Source organism: Eurypyga helias, unplaced genomic scaffold (assembly GCF_000690775.1).
Source record: "Eurypyga helias isolate BGI_N326 unplaced genomic scaffold, ASM69077v1 scaffold20244, whole genome shotgun sequence".
In the NCBI taxonomy this organism is placed as follows: domain Eukaryota; kingdom Metazoa; phylum Chordata; class Aves; order Eurypygiformes; family Eurypygidae; genus Eurypyga; species Eurypyga helias.
In genome coordinates, this window is record NW_010245868.1 from 240 (window position 1) to 15,135 (window position 14,896).

General features: G+C 40.3%; 1 protein-coding gene across 1 annotated transcript; it reads left to right on the top strand.

Moving 5' to 3' along the window:
* The first annotated feature begins 2,381 nt into the window (after positions 1-2,381).
* On the top strand, positions 2,382-7,967 carry CIPC (CLOCK-interacting pacemaker). The gene is made up of 3 exons (XM_010150220.1): positions 2,382-2,558; positions 3,444-3,613; positions 7,089-7,967. Exons 1-3 carry the CDS (start codon positions 2,492-2,494, stop codon positions 7,965-7,967), a joined length of 1,116 nt encoding a protein of 371 aa, XP_010148522.1. The 5' UTR covers positions 2,382-2,491.
* The last annotated feature ends 6,929 nt before the right edge of the window (positions 7,968-14,896 follow it).

Consider the following 14,896-nt stretch of genomic DNA (forward strand, 5'->3'; position numbering starts at 1 on the left):
ATTTATATCTAGCCCTCCTGTTTGTAATTCTGGGTGGGTGTTTTTTTTTTTTTGAGGTTAGCATCGATACATACCGCTTTCTTAAAGAATACATTTGTTCTGGAAAGGGCTAAGATACAAACCCGTGGATTGGTACTTTAACCTCATCTTCCATTCCAGGGATAGCATTTAGGTTCCTCCTATGTAGTTATGTTTGCTCCATACCTATTATCAGGTCAGCAGGTGTGACTGAAGATAGAAAGTAAATATGATGCAAATAGCTACTGATGAAATTATCTTCTGCTGACTTTTCTTCTGTCTTTTTTCTTGTTATATAGACAGTCACTCTACTGTCTCAGCACTGTTATCTAATGTACAGAATTCATTATTGGAGATGCCATGGCTTGAGATCTTGGAGCAGAATTCTAACAACCAGTTGTCAGGACCTTAAGAAGAAACTTGCCTTTTGGGGTAGATTGTTCCAGAATGTCTGCTGTAATGTTTGAAGTAGCTTGCCCTGGGTACTGCCATTGATGGACTGCTGGCCTGACTATGATGCAGGCTCCTGAGTTCATGTATTAGTAATTTAAATATATAGCTCTAACATGAGACACAACTTCAAGGGGTTGCTTTATAGGAAAATAATTTCTACAAAAAGTATTAGACATAACTTCTGCACTTCATCCTGTCATTTTTCTGTTAACCAAACTCTCAGCTACCTTCTTGAGGAGAAGCAGGAACTTTGCTCTGTCTCACTAGAATCTGCTTATTCTCAGGAAGCAGCTGAAGGTTGTGATGAGTATGTAGTATGGGAGGCCATAATGTAACTACACAGTGTTTTGATTCTTATAGCTTTTAGTTTCAGCCTTCCAGTGTTCTCATTCTGGGTATGAGAGGAAGAGGGCATTTCTAAGGCCATGTCTCCCCTAGGAGTGCGTTGCAGGTATAGTAGGTGTTGCACTGTTAGTGGTATGGGTTTCTTTAGCCCCAGCATGTTCTCAGATCACTCACCTTACTTATTTCACTCTTCAGATTGAAACAGACTACATTAACCAAACCACAGCTTTGCAGGTTCAGCTGTATTTGTTGTATGGGCTTTACTCAGCACAGCTGACCTGTTGTGGGATTCAATCCCTGGGATAGTCAGGGATAAATATGGCCTGAGTAACTTCTAATTCTTGGGAAAAAACCCACAAAAAACCCCCAAACAAACAAAAACAAACGAACAAAAAACCCCAAGTTGTTTATGAAAAGCCTTTACTTTTTTATGTTGTTTTGCTTTTTTGGGTGGAGAAACATGTCTAGTACATTATTTTTCTATCTACATTTCATTCTTTGAATAATTTGAGGCATTTCTATTCTGAAAGTTTCCAGTTAGCTCAGTGTCAGTGCAGAGAGAGATAAGAAACTATGCCATTTGACTCGGGAGCATTGATTTAATTACAGATAACAACTATACACTTTGTATCTGATATTTTATCTTGGTTGCCTGTGTTACTGAACTTCATAGAATTGGGCATTTATCAGATCAAGAAATCACATTCCTATTTCCCAATTTTTATGTGTTCAGTAAGGAATTATTACATTGTCTGACAGAATTCATAACAGAGTTAGAAATTACTTACACATTTTACTCTTCAGATGAATCTACCATGTACTTTACTCAGTAATTTTACATATTAAATGATTCTGCTTCAGGTAATTCAGTAAGATTGGCTTATCTGTTCTCTGACTTGCAGAGCCACCGAAGGAAGGAGCTGAATGAGATGGGTGCCTTCTGCCCCTTCAGCTGCACCTATGTCTTAGCACTTCTAAAATACTTTTCATTCATTATGGCGTTCACAGCAGTAGTAATCTTTTTTTTTTTTTTAAAGTGTCTGTAATATATTTCTGCTTCAATTAATTTCTTTCTTCCTGTGCCTTAGGTTTTTTGGCATCTTTTAACCTACTGTAAAGGACTGAACAGCCATGCCTAGTATGATACTGTTCTCTTGTAGTTGGTGCAGGGGACTGAAAGACTGGGTCATGGAAACTTTCCTGAAACTTAAAAAATTAACGGAAGGCAGATGGAAAACTTCAGAAGTTTCTGCAAAGTAACGTGTCAGTTGATGCAAAGAATCGTTGCTTATCTTTTCTACTCTGTGATGTGTTATTAAACATGAATAGTTTATAGAGTTTTGCAGGGAATCAACTGTGGTTTTATTGGCAAGCCTTTGTTAAGTATGTGACGAACATAGTAAACATGAGAGTTTAATAGAATTCTACAGAGTGCTGAACAGGTACAGCAAATCTCTGATAACCAGGTTTCCATGCGGACGAGTATGGTTGCCTTTGGTGTCTTGTACAGATGGAACTTTACTTAGATTCAGAGAATGTCCCTTTTTGTTCTTAACTGTTTTTGTAGTTCCTCAATGGCAAAGGTGTTAAAAACTGCCTGTGGCACAATGGAATCATGGAGACAAAATAGTCATCTATTGAGACCCTCAAGGAACTATTGGGCAAAGTGATAGAAATGAAGAGCTTGAACCATCGCTTCAGCATGGCGGCAGCTGAATCTGACAAGGACTCCGGATATTCAGGTTTGGAAAACCACTGCATTACTTTTTGTGTGTGTGTTGCCTTGCTCAAACTTTGCTTTTATTGGTGGTTTGACAAATCTGGCTCTAGCCCCTTACTGTTTGTATCTCGTCACCTGGTAGGGCCTTTGTATGCGAGACAGGTTGCATCTGCAGTCATCCTACCATCAAACTGTTTTGGAGTGGAGCTTTATGTAGTTGTAAATTTCATCCTGTGAATTTAAAATATGCCTAATAAAGAAATTAAGGGAAGAATCTCAGATGTCAGAATCTGGAAGTGGGGGTGGCAAAATTACTTTTTGTTCTTTGTAGTGATGAATGGGCTGTTGGATTATGTGGTCTAATATCTCTTAGATTTGACCAGATTGTCGGCAGAGCCTGATGAAACAGTGTATCAATAAAATGTATTAAAATGGCACACCATGTCTACACAGTAAAACTGTGCAAATACGGCCTTTAAGAGAAAAAAATAAAAGGGCTTTTGTGAGAGAGACCTGCCTTATTTGGTTTGGAGATAGATTTCAAGTCACAAAATAGCTGCAGCATAGACTATGGCTGTGGCAATGCTGGAGCCTGTAGTTTTTTCCTGCACCAGGTTTTAGAGCAGTCTTCATGGTAGTGCACCGTACCTTGGAGACTAAATACAAAAGAACAAGAAGGAACATATTTTTGGGGACACGTCTGCATGAGAACTGGCGTGAAATACAAAGCTTTTTATTAAAGAGTGTTTGACAGCTGTCACAGCAGGTCTAATTTTATTGGTATTCCAGAACTCAACCTTATTGTTCTTTGTGGCTTGGTTGAAAGGAAGCAGAATAATAGAACTGAAAGGAGGTAGCAAGCATGCTGCATGTGAAACAACTAACAGCTGAATTCTACATCTGGCAGATGGAAGTTCTGAGTGCCCAAGTGCTATGGAGCAGACTGACTCAGAGGACGTGCTGAATGCGTTGTGGTGGAACGCTGAGGATGGGCCTTGGCAATGCCCGATGACCACAAGCAACTCCTTTCCTGCTCTTTCTCCTATGGTCGTAATGAAAAATGTGTTAGTTAAGCAGGTAGGGAATAAATAGTGTATTGGAAAATACTGCATGTTCTTAAATTATTGTGTGGGTTTGTTTTTTTTAAATTATTTTTCCTTTCAAAAGGTTTTTACAAAGTTGTTGCAGTCCAGAAAATAACTGGTAGGTAACTTGAAAAGTTCTGTTGTGACAGACTGGTTTTGAGGGGCTGCTAGAATCACTAAGATGGAAAAAATGTGAAATGGAACAGCTCTGCTATGACTACGAAACCCCTTTGTCTCAAAGGGATCCACCAAAAATAGATATTTAAGTATGGTATATAAATAGCACCAAAAATCAAACAAAAAAGTGATAGTTTTTCCCTTTTCATTCAGTAAAGTAGGATGATAGGTTTTGCTTCCTAGTTCTTAGGGTCTAGAAGTGCTTAATGTGCAATGGGAAACACTAATCCGGAATGTTATAAATGAAAAAATTAAATCTGTATCTGAAGTTAGCTCTGGTATTTTTAATTTCCCGTTGTTTCTCAATCACACATGATGGCTTATGCTGCAACAATTAACGTTCCCTATTTATATGGTCCAGTATTGTTCCTCCAGCGCATCTCAGACTCCTGACTTTTACGATGTAACCAAAGATACCAGAGCTCCAAGTTCAAAGTACTGCCATATTATTATGCCTCTTGTTCTGTACTCACTCATGTTTTCTGAGCAGAGCAGTTCTTTGGTGTTTTTTATTAGAATACTTCAGAGAATATGGTAAGAAGGAGAATCAAGAATAGAGTTCGTGATTCTTTTTATACTGAACCTGTTATGACAACAAGCAAAACCTGTTAAATTCAAATGCTGTGTATCAATGCTAACACAGATATGGATTTCTCTTAGTATTTGGCAGGTGGTGCATTTATGAGGGAGATTGTTTAGATTTCTGAGCATTGTGCTGTATCTTGAAACAGTTGTATTTTATAGTCATGTTTCTTGATGTGTGGATGAAATACTGTCTAAACAAATGCTGGTTTCCATATAGTTGGGAGTAGGTAGGTTTCTTGAAAGGTTAATAGCCTTTGGCCCAGTGCTCAAAAATTAAACACCAGTCACAGTGGTAGTCTAATGTTAAACTCCAGGTTGTGTTGGAAACAGTTAGGATAAGTAGTTAATAATAAGTAGCTTATATATAAAACATATATAAACCCCCTATATATATGTACATAAACACACACACGGATTGGTAGTGTAGTAAAAAGGGAATCTGGGGTGGAAGAGTAGGAGGTAGATAAAATTACCAGACTCAGTTCTCTTGAGCAGTGTGTTATAACATGTTAAGTCTAATTATGTGTGGATAAGTACTATTATGACCTAGGCTTGTTGCTTTTATTGCAGTAAACATTTTTCAATTTAATATTATTGTAATGAAGTGTCTTTCTGCCTCTTTCCATTATACCTAATTACCTCAGGTAGTCATGCTGGTCATCTTATTAAAATGGTCTTTTCAACACAGTGATCTGTTGGACTCACTGGACCAAAAAAAAAGAAGGCAGCATCTAGTTACTGCTGTTTATTTGTTCCAGTTCCAATTTCAATCAGCATCATCCTTCTGTCTTAGAATTGCTGTGATCCTGTGCAGTGACGGTTACCTGCTGTCCTCATTTCAGAGTGTAAACAATAATGTTACTAAAAAAAATAAATCAAGCCGGGATTAATTCTCTGAAACACAGTGCTGCTTGTGGCAAGGTTTCTGTAAGTCTTGTACGGGTCCTTAATATGTAGGAAGGCGTTTTAGGCAAGTGACACTGATACTGCAGGATGTTAGCTTCCATTTTAAAAAAAAAAAAAAAACCACCAAAACCACATGTCCTTCTCTACTAAAAATGAGTTGTTGGGTAGGAGAACAAGAGCGAAATGCAATGTGAGTGGAAAGGAGAAAAAAGTAGATAAGAGACAGGAAAAATACAAGAACAAGGGAAACAGTTACACAGCTCCCATGGCCCCAGTGATTTGGGGGTTCTACTATGCTAGATACGGTACAACTGCACAGTAAATGCAGCTTCTGACACCAAAACTTTGCTCCTTAAGGCTGAATATTCTGTCCTCTGTGTGTATAGCCTTGTTATTTATATACTTCCTCACTCCTAACATCTCCAGATACTTCTCTTTCGAACGTGTTTGTGCTTTCTTCTGTGATAAGGTGGTAATATTTCTTATAGGTACTTGTTCTGTACCTCTATTCCATAAGCATCTTGCCTTCTGAACCAAAGAAATTCAGTGCCAGAGTAGGTAATTGAATCTCATCTCCAAGTCTTACTGTCCTAATCAGTGGGTTATACCTGGTTTTGGCAAGTTCAAGGCCTTTACTGGGGGAATGGACGTGAGCAAAGCATGTTATCATTTACCAGTTTAAATCTTACGAGACTGGGGGAAAGGAGATGGATTTCAGATGACTCAGTATAGTACCAAAAATAATAAAATGTATTTGTGCTAGCTAAAAACTGTGCCTTCAGTGGGCCTGCCAGTAGTGTTCCAAGTTGTAAGGAATTGGAAAAGCAGTTGACATAATATTATATTAGTATAATTGTAGTGGTGATGAGTTACATCTATTAAGAAGTGAGATTTTGCTTCAGAAAGAGGTGATATCTCTTACTAGACCATTTGCTGTGTTTGGAGAGAAGCAGGCATGCTTTCTGGCCAGGTCTCATGAAGATACGTAGTTATGTAGTGGAGGAGGAAGAGGTAGTATCTTGTGAAAATGGATGTACTCCCCAATATTGCAGAATATGTCTTGTGGGAGGGAGTAAACACTTGGGCATTTTTCTTGAATTGTAATGCTTTTGAGGTGGACCATTTAACTGGAGGTGCGGAGTTAAGCTGCTCTGGGCTTACAACAGGATTTTTTCCTTGCGTTGGTTGATATTCAGCCTTTTTTTTCTACTTCATGGTTTTAACCTAACTGAAACTGCGTATTGTACTTAAGATTGCAGGACTTTATTGAAGAGCTGTCTATTTTAAATAACCATGTCAAAAGCTTGCTATAAGTAGAATTGAGTTACTGCCTTTCAACAAAGAGGGAGCCTGAAATGTTCCTGAAATGTCTGCAGTCTTTGACTCTTCTAATATATTTCATAACCACAGTACTTAATTATTCTTAAACTTTTCTGTACACTAGTTGTTCGACCCCAAGCCTGGGTTGAACTTTTCCAAGAGCATTGTACAATATAAGCATGCACTGTAATCCCCATTTAGGAAAGCAAGTGTGAATTGAGATTGAATTGGTTTTAAATGTATCTGCAGTTCCATAGTCAGTGGATTAGGGATTCCATCTTTGGTTCTAGTGATATTCTCTGTTCCCAGAGCAAGAGAAGGATATTCGGTAGAAAACTGTTCAGAACGTATTAATTGGACAGTGTATATCAAATATTATGGAGAAATGGCACAGTCTGCCTGTTACATTTAAGGTTTGTTGATCCTCTTCTACGATGTTGTTGTAAGACTTCTGTTTTTTCCTCATTTGTGCCTCTCAGGGGAGTTCATCACAGCTCCAGTCTTGGACTGTGCAGCCATCCTTTGAAGTGATCCCAGCTCAGCCCCAGCTAGTGTTTCTTCGTCCATCAATCCCACCTCCTATTAACCCTCACCCCGTTGGGAAAAAGAGAAATGACTCCACTAATTACCTGCCCATCCTGAATTCTTATCCCAAAATAGCACCACAGCCCTGCAAAAGAGATCACTCCTTTGATCTAGAAGAAAGTCAGGAAACCAGTTGCCATAAACGACTCTGCACAGAAGCACCCAAGATGGAGACTTCTGTATCGAGGAGCACAGGCCTGCCTACTAGTCCTTTTGCCCACCTACCAGTTAGCTTTAAGACCCCTCAGGATTCTAATCAGCAAAGTTCTTCAACTCTGGCGACAAGTGGAAAACTGTCGGCTCTTCCTGGTTTTCATCGTGGTTCCAGTGACACTCAGAAAGCATCAGGTTTGACTCCCCTTTTGCCTTTTGGAACTCGGCAGGCAACCAAGTGCGCCTCTCAGGAGAGCGAGAGTGCGGCACAGACTGCGGTGCAGTCTGCAGTGTGGAGCCCCCCATTGGTACCAGAAGAGATTTGCACTACCCCTGAGCTGCTCTTGCAACAACAAAGCAAGTGCAGACGCTTTCAGAATACACTGGTCGTGCTGCGCAGGTCGGGATTGCTGGAGATCACACTAAAAACCAAGGAGCTCATTCATCAGAACCAGGTGACTCAGGCGGAGCTGGATCGGCTGAAGCACCAAACGCAGCTTTTCATGGAGGCAATAAAGAACAATGCTCCACAGTCATGGGCAGAGCTAGAGGCATCTCTAACAGGGTCTGATAAAGCTGATAGCAACCTTGAAGAAGACTCCACTTATCCCAACATGTAGGAAAAAGGTACACAGCTGTTGGTGAAGTTATTTCTGTGCCTCCTATTTCCTGTCTCAAGCTTTTACTTGAGCAATTTCTGAGTCCGAGACTTGCAAAGTGGCATGCCATTAACAACTTGTCTTCAAAGCCAGTTGTGGGCCTGAAATAGCATGGTGGGGGCTTGACAGGATGGGTACTTACTACTTCGGTGTGACCTTGAACTCCATGCTAACTCTGTGTACTTCCTTGGACTTGAGAAGCTTGGATACGCTCTGCTGGCATGTTCCCATTCTTGCAGTGAAAAGACAGTCATTTGCAGTATTCTGCACGCAAACATCTTCCTATTTCCATCTTCAGAGAGTCAGTTCTGAGAATGGAACAGCAGAACAGGCCCCAGTATTAGGCCATCATCAGTTGCAAGTAGATGAAGGGAGTTGGTGTGAGGAGGGGAAACTTAGGTTGGTGGGGTGGTATCTTTGGGCTGTCGCTGTCCTTTGAGGTAGCAGAGTCTTGCTTCGGAGTTTTAACGTGTTTGAATTAGTGGAGATCTGCCTGTGCTGAAGCAGCATTCTCTGTTCATTGCAGTCCTTGGTCAAAGTGGTGTCTTAGGACCCAAGTGAAACGGTGTGGTTTGATGAGTGTATTTTTGTTTTTGATCTGTAAAGCTGAGTGACTGAAAATCACAGGACTTGCACTGGAAGTGTTTGTTCCAAAGCCAGACTTATTAATGGTTAACAAGTGTACAAGGCAAGTGGCTTTGGATTTTTATGGTAACTAAAAGATTGACCGTTGATAGTAAAGACTGCAGTGACTTTTTTAAAACAGTTTAAAAAAGATATTCACCAGGATTAATTTGGCAAGACTAACTGCCTATTATTTGGTATGTATTTCTTTAGTTTACAAGTCTTTTTAGTTTACAACTCCTTTTTTTTTTCCTGTGAAATCAGATTGCGAAGTATAAAAAGAGAGTGGTGAAAGGGAAGGGAAAAAAAAAAACAAAAGGAGAAAAAAACCAGGAGAGATGTCATCTTGGATTTTTAGGGAGATTATCTGCCTGAGTTTGAACCTAAAAAAAATTTTAAAAATTCCTCCACATAAATTTATATCATTCCTAGCCTGCTTGCCTTGATAGCTAACACCACTGTGTGCGTAAGGTACTAGGCCTTACTAGTAGAGATCCACAGTAGTCATGTTACAGAAGCTGTTCTACAGACATTTATTTAATTTCAGTTTATCTAGACACTAAACTATGTCACTCCCTCCAATCTGAAGGATTTTTTCAGAGGCAGTCTGTATAGAGAACTAAGGATGAGTTTGTCTCAGGGCGCTAAGGGATCTGGATTGTTCATGGTATGTTCCTTTCTGTGTGACAGTGTTTTCAAAAAACTGTGCAATCTAGGTGACTGGGTATTTTGATGCTTTGATCACTTCTATCACCTGTTTCGGATTCTTTAAAAAAGAAGCTTGAAAGTAGAGCAGATGTCTTGTTAATTTATGACTAGACATCCTCATTTTCAATGCCTCTGGGAATCAATATTGCAGAAGACTGGAGAATGCTTTTGTAGTCTTCCTCAAAAATGTGCATTAGAGAAATTGTAAGGGGCTTCCCTCTTGTGAGGGGTTCCCCCTTTTTCAACTGATGAAAAGAAATGCCATACATGCCTCACAAAGGAAAAAATGTGAGTCTCATTTGTATTAGCGATAGGCCTAGAGAGAAATGTGGTGGCAGGATTTGCCGTGGTGGAGCTGTAGCAAATTGATAGCCGTGCCTTTCATGGTATCTTGCCCACCTGCTGAAGGCTAGTGCGGTACCTGGGAACTGATTAAAAGAAAAGTGTCCATAGACTCTGTTCTGTCATGTTGTTGGGTTTTTTTTTCAATATACCTGCTGTAGTTGGGCATACCGGTATGTCTCAGAACTCGCAGCACACCAATATTAGAAGTCGAGTCAGCAGGCAGGCAGCACAGTGCAGTGTAATAATGTAGGACATGTCCGATCTAGCTCTTTTGGAATCGGTTGTGATATCTGCACTGAATGACATCTGGCAGGGTAGACGTGATGCTGCTTTGGGCCATTTGTGAAATAATCCCAAAACATAAGCTTGTTTCTTCTGAGCTTCGTTTAGGAAGGAGCGGAGGCAGGAGGAAGCGGTTCCATAGATCAGATACCTGTAACAGGCCTAGAGGTGAGGTGTGAGAAAATGCATTGAAATCTTTCCTATTTTTCCTAAAATTCTTATTCTACTCATCAAATAGGGAGGAGAATTTGAAGTTCAGAATATATATATTTTTAGGAAGTGATTGTCCTAGAAAACAGATAGAATCATAGAATGGTTAGGGTTGGAAGGGACCTTAAAGATCATCTAGTTCCACCCCCCCTGCCATGGGCAGGGACACCTTCTACTAGACCAGGTTGCTCAAAGCCCCATCCAACCTGGCCTTGAAGACATCCAGGGATGGGGCATCCACAACATCTCTGGGCAACCTGTTCCAGTGCCTCCCCACCCTCTCCGTGAAGAATTTCTTCCTGACATCCAATCTAAACCTCCCTGTTTTCAATTTGTACCCATTCCCCCTTGTCCTATCACTACAGGCTCTTGTAAAAAGTCCTCTCCCAGCACCCTTGTAGGCCCCCTTCAGGTACTGGAAAGCTGCAATGAGGTCTCCTCGGAGCCTCCTCTTCTCCAGGCTGAACAAGCCCAATTCTTGCAGCCTTTCATCACAGGAGAGGTGCTCCAGCCCTCTGAGCATCTTTGTGGCCATCCTCTGGACTCGCTCCAAGTGGTCAATATCCTTCTGATGTTGATGATTGACTCAGGCTACCAAGATGAAAGTCAGAAAAAGAAGTCCAATCCTAGCTGTTTGAGTCAAGAGTGAGTCAGTCTAACAGTGACCTCTTCTCCATCCTAGTTCCACCGCTCTGATAGTGTAAAAGGGAGGAAGAACTGGCCTTGCAGGATAATACCTTCTGACCTAGAGAGATCAGCTGATAGAATCCTCTCACAGTCCATGCAGTACCACTTGTATTTTTTTTCCCTTGACAGCACTGAGGGTGGGCTTAAGTGGGTGTGCTTATAGCTGATGGGCCTTTCAGCTGGTGTAATTTGTATAAATATATATTCAGTAAATCTGTGAATAAAGCCAGCAGCTGGTTAGAAATCTCCTACTGGGCATCAGTCCAGACTTAAATAGTATTTGCTGAACTAGAAAAATCCACTCTGAAACTATTCTATGTAAATCTGTGGCCCCTCAGGAACCGTATCCCTTGATAATGGCAAATCTTGATGCAACACCTATAAAAAAAGGATGTTGAAGGTCCCTTGTGATAGATATGTCATCAAGTACCATTCTGTTCGGTTTCTCTTAGCTGCCTTTATTCCTAGAAGCCCTGATAAACCTTTAAACAATAAGGGCTTTTCTTCCTTGGCTGCAACTTAATAAAATAGCTGGAACTGTGTTGAGAAAATTAGCTGACTAGATCAGGGCCAGAATAGGTCCTGAATCTGGCCGGGATCTGGAAGTGGTCCAGTAGATTTAAGCAGAAACATTAGCGCATCATATTGGAAACCTGTAAGCAATGAACTTACAGATTTTTTTTTATTTTTTTTTTTACCTTTGAAGCAGCAAGACTTTGCATTAACAAGTTAGCTGAAGACGGCTGTCCCAGTAAAAGTCAGTCAGATGGCCTGCTGAGGCTTCAGCTGCTGCTGACAAGTAGCAGGCAGGGTAGCTTGATGGGTCAGGCAGACTGCTGGTTTTCTATTAAGTTTTAATAAATGTTGGTATTTTTGATTACTTTTACTATGTACTTTTTGAAATTCTACTGCTCTAGTTGGAATGTAAACATTTTCTGTACTTTTGAAGTCCATTGCCAGCTCTGAATCCAGTAGCCTAAGAACTCTGTTAGAGAACATGACCTTTTTGCTATAACTTTACAGAAACAGACTGTGAAATATGAATGAAATAAAGTATATACTTGAAAAGATTGTGGGTTATTTTAATGCTGTTAAACTGTAGAGTCCTTGGTTCCAAAGCATGCTTCGCATACAGCTCCACAACAGCATGCTGCCCGTGTGGGAATGTGCAGATCCAAAAGTGATACTATGATGTATCTCTCTGAAGAGAGTCATGTGAGCTGTAACAGTATGGATGAATTAAAGGGTCTCTGGGAGGAGCATGAGTAAAAGTGGGCTGTGCAGAACACTAAAAATATATTGTCGTGGGTGACCATTGCCATAGATCTGTCATGAACAACCTGGAAGGATTTTTTTTTTTTTTCCTTTCTGAACTGTTATCTCTGTGTGATGACTACATTATGCTCACCGTCTGCGCAGGGAGAACTCCTACGCTGTATCTGAATCCCGTCAGCTGGGTATGCAGAAGTTCTAAATTGTGAGGGTCTTGGCTACTGAAAGAATTACTTGCGTGAAAAAATTTTCTCTCTTGAAGAATATGCTTCATCTAAATCTGTATACCAGCTTTTCAGTAAAACACGTATTTCAAAATGTGATTGTCTTTATGTGGTCTTTTCTTTGTTCAAAGATGATTCTTAGAGTGAGAACAAGGCAGTCATTTCCGAAAACATCCCGCAGCCTTATGGCGTCAGATTCTGTCCTAAGGTACAAGAAATTCCAGTTGAAGTTCTTACTTGACACCAGACAAGGCAGTAACTTGAATCTTGCTACTTTACATCCAAAAATGAGTGTCATCGTTTGAAGTAATTTTATTCCCTAAGACTGGAAACTCAGTGATTGCAAATCTTGTATTTGTAAAGATATGAGTGCAATTCAAGCAGGAAATGTTCAGGTCTCTGTCTCTTGTGGCTAGCTTTTTCTTTACATGGTGAAGTCTGTCTGCAGGATGGCGGGCCTGCTCACCTTTATTTCACTGAGGCCAAAAAGGTGAATCGCTTCTTTCAGGTGTGCTGTTATCTGTCTTGTTTTACTTTCTCGTAACACACAAACTGTCTGAAAAGAGCAGTACTCCCCACAGGCTTGGGCTGAGGAATGCAAAATTTTGCTGGCATGCAAAATTTCTGGCAGAACATAGGTTGAACATAGCTTGCTGTTCCTGCTTTCGCGCTCCTAATTCCTGAGGCAGAAATGCGGGGGTCCCTACCTACACAATTTTACACTCTTCCTGTATCTAGGCGACGCTTCCTCTCAGGCTGCTGTGTGAGGCAGCCATATAGCCCTCAACTGTATTGCATGGTCCAGAGTGTCCAAAAGGCACGAGACTTCACCTCCCTTTTTAAATCTGCCACTTCTGGGGTATGTCCGTGAGACAAGCTTAACTGTCTCAGTGTAGTCAGGTTTAGCAGGCAGAAGGAAACGCCATGTGTTCAGTCTGCTCTCTTGTAGAGCACAGTTTCCACGACTTCTTCAAATCAGTGTTTGAACTAAAGCATGTTTTTAGAGGAAGTGTCCTGCTTTGATTTGAAAGCTCCTAGCGATGAAGAATCCACCCAAATTGTTCAAAACGTAATTACTTACTGTTAAAAATGTGCCTCTTGTGTTGAGCCTGAATTCGTTGTCTTTCAGTATCCAGCTGTCAGATCTTTTGCCTTTTGTCTGCTAAACTGAAGTGCGTGCTGTGACATTGCTGTTTTCGCTGTAGGCATTTGTAAACTGAACAAGTAATTCTCTAGCTTTCTTTTTTATAAAGTAACTGATTAAGCTCTCAAATCTTTTGAATTCTTTATTCATCTGTGGCACTCTTCTTTGGATCCTTTAAAATTATTTAAATGCATTTTTAATTGGAACACTAACAGCAGAACAGGAATGCTGAGTTGTACAACATCAACCCTCCCTGCTGCTCCTTTACCTTGTTTATATGGCAGCCTTGGCCGCAGCATCAGATTGGAGGTCTAAATCGTCCTTGGACCTGTCGTCTCTGTGGCTGGTGAGCACCTGCCCTTTAAGTATGTTTCCGCACTCTTGCATGCAGCTTGCAGCCAGAAAGCAAACCAATCTGATATTAGTAAGTGATCAGTTGCATTCATTAGTTATCTCTGCTTCTCTCCCTCGAAACTTTTTCCCCTCTAGATTTCAAAGGTAATTTTATGTTGTACTCCAGTGATTACAAATAATACTAAACAATGTTGCAGTCAAGAACCAATGTTAACTTTCTTCAAAATAAGAGTAGAAGATAATGTTTGATAGATCTCCGTATACAATTCAGAAGCCTCAGTTGTGACGCGCTTCACAACATCCGGTTAATTTTGTATAATTCTGGCTTCAGCCTGTGTCGTGTGGCACACTGTTAAACGCCCATCAGAACTATAAGCTTTATATCCGTGTTAGCGTTGCCCTTATCCAGTTTTAAATTCTAGTTCATCAAAATAAGGAGTCAGTTTTATTTGACCAGCTCTATTTCTTATAAGCTTCATTAATTTAAATTATTTTTGCTTTGTGTCCTTGATGAATCAAAAATTATGGGTTATTCCGTCATTTTCTCTCAGTTGCCTGGCCTATGTTCGTTCAGTCTACCTACCCACAGCAAAGCTGATGCTGTATTAGTTGTTCTGTCCCCTCAGTCCTCTGTAATCTTTCCTAGTCGTCTGAAATTCATTGAAATAGAATTGATGATCCAGGGAGCTTGTTGGTTAACTCCTCTTAAATTTCAATCACAACTTACCCAGACTTGCTGACTTTAAAATGTTTAATAACCAGTGTTTAAAATGTCCCGAGTTACTTCTTGAAGTGGAAATGATGCTTCTGTCATGATATGAGAGGAAAACATCTGGCTTTTTTTTAATTGCTCAACAGAAATTTTTGTGAAATGCTTTTGGTGTTCGGCGCTGCAGCAATATAATTTCCGTCTAGAAATGGACTGCTGCCAGCATAAAGATTTCTTCTGCGTCTCTTACATTTTAAGAAATGGAGGAAGTGGTCTTTTTGGGGCCAAAAGGGGAGTTTCATCAACTTCTTCATTGTTTTCGTCTCGTTCT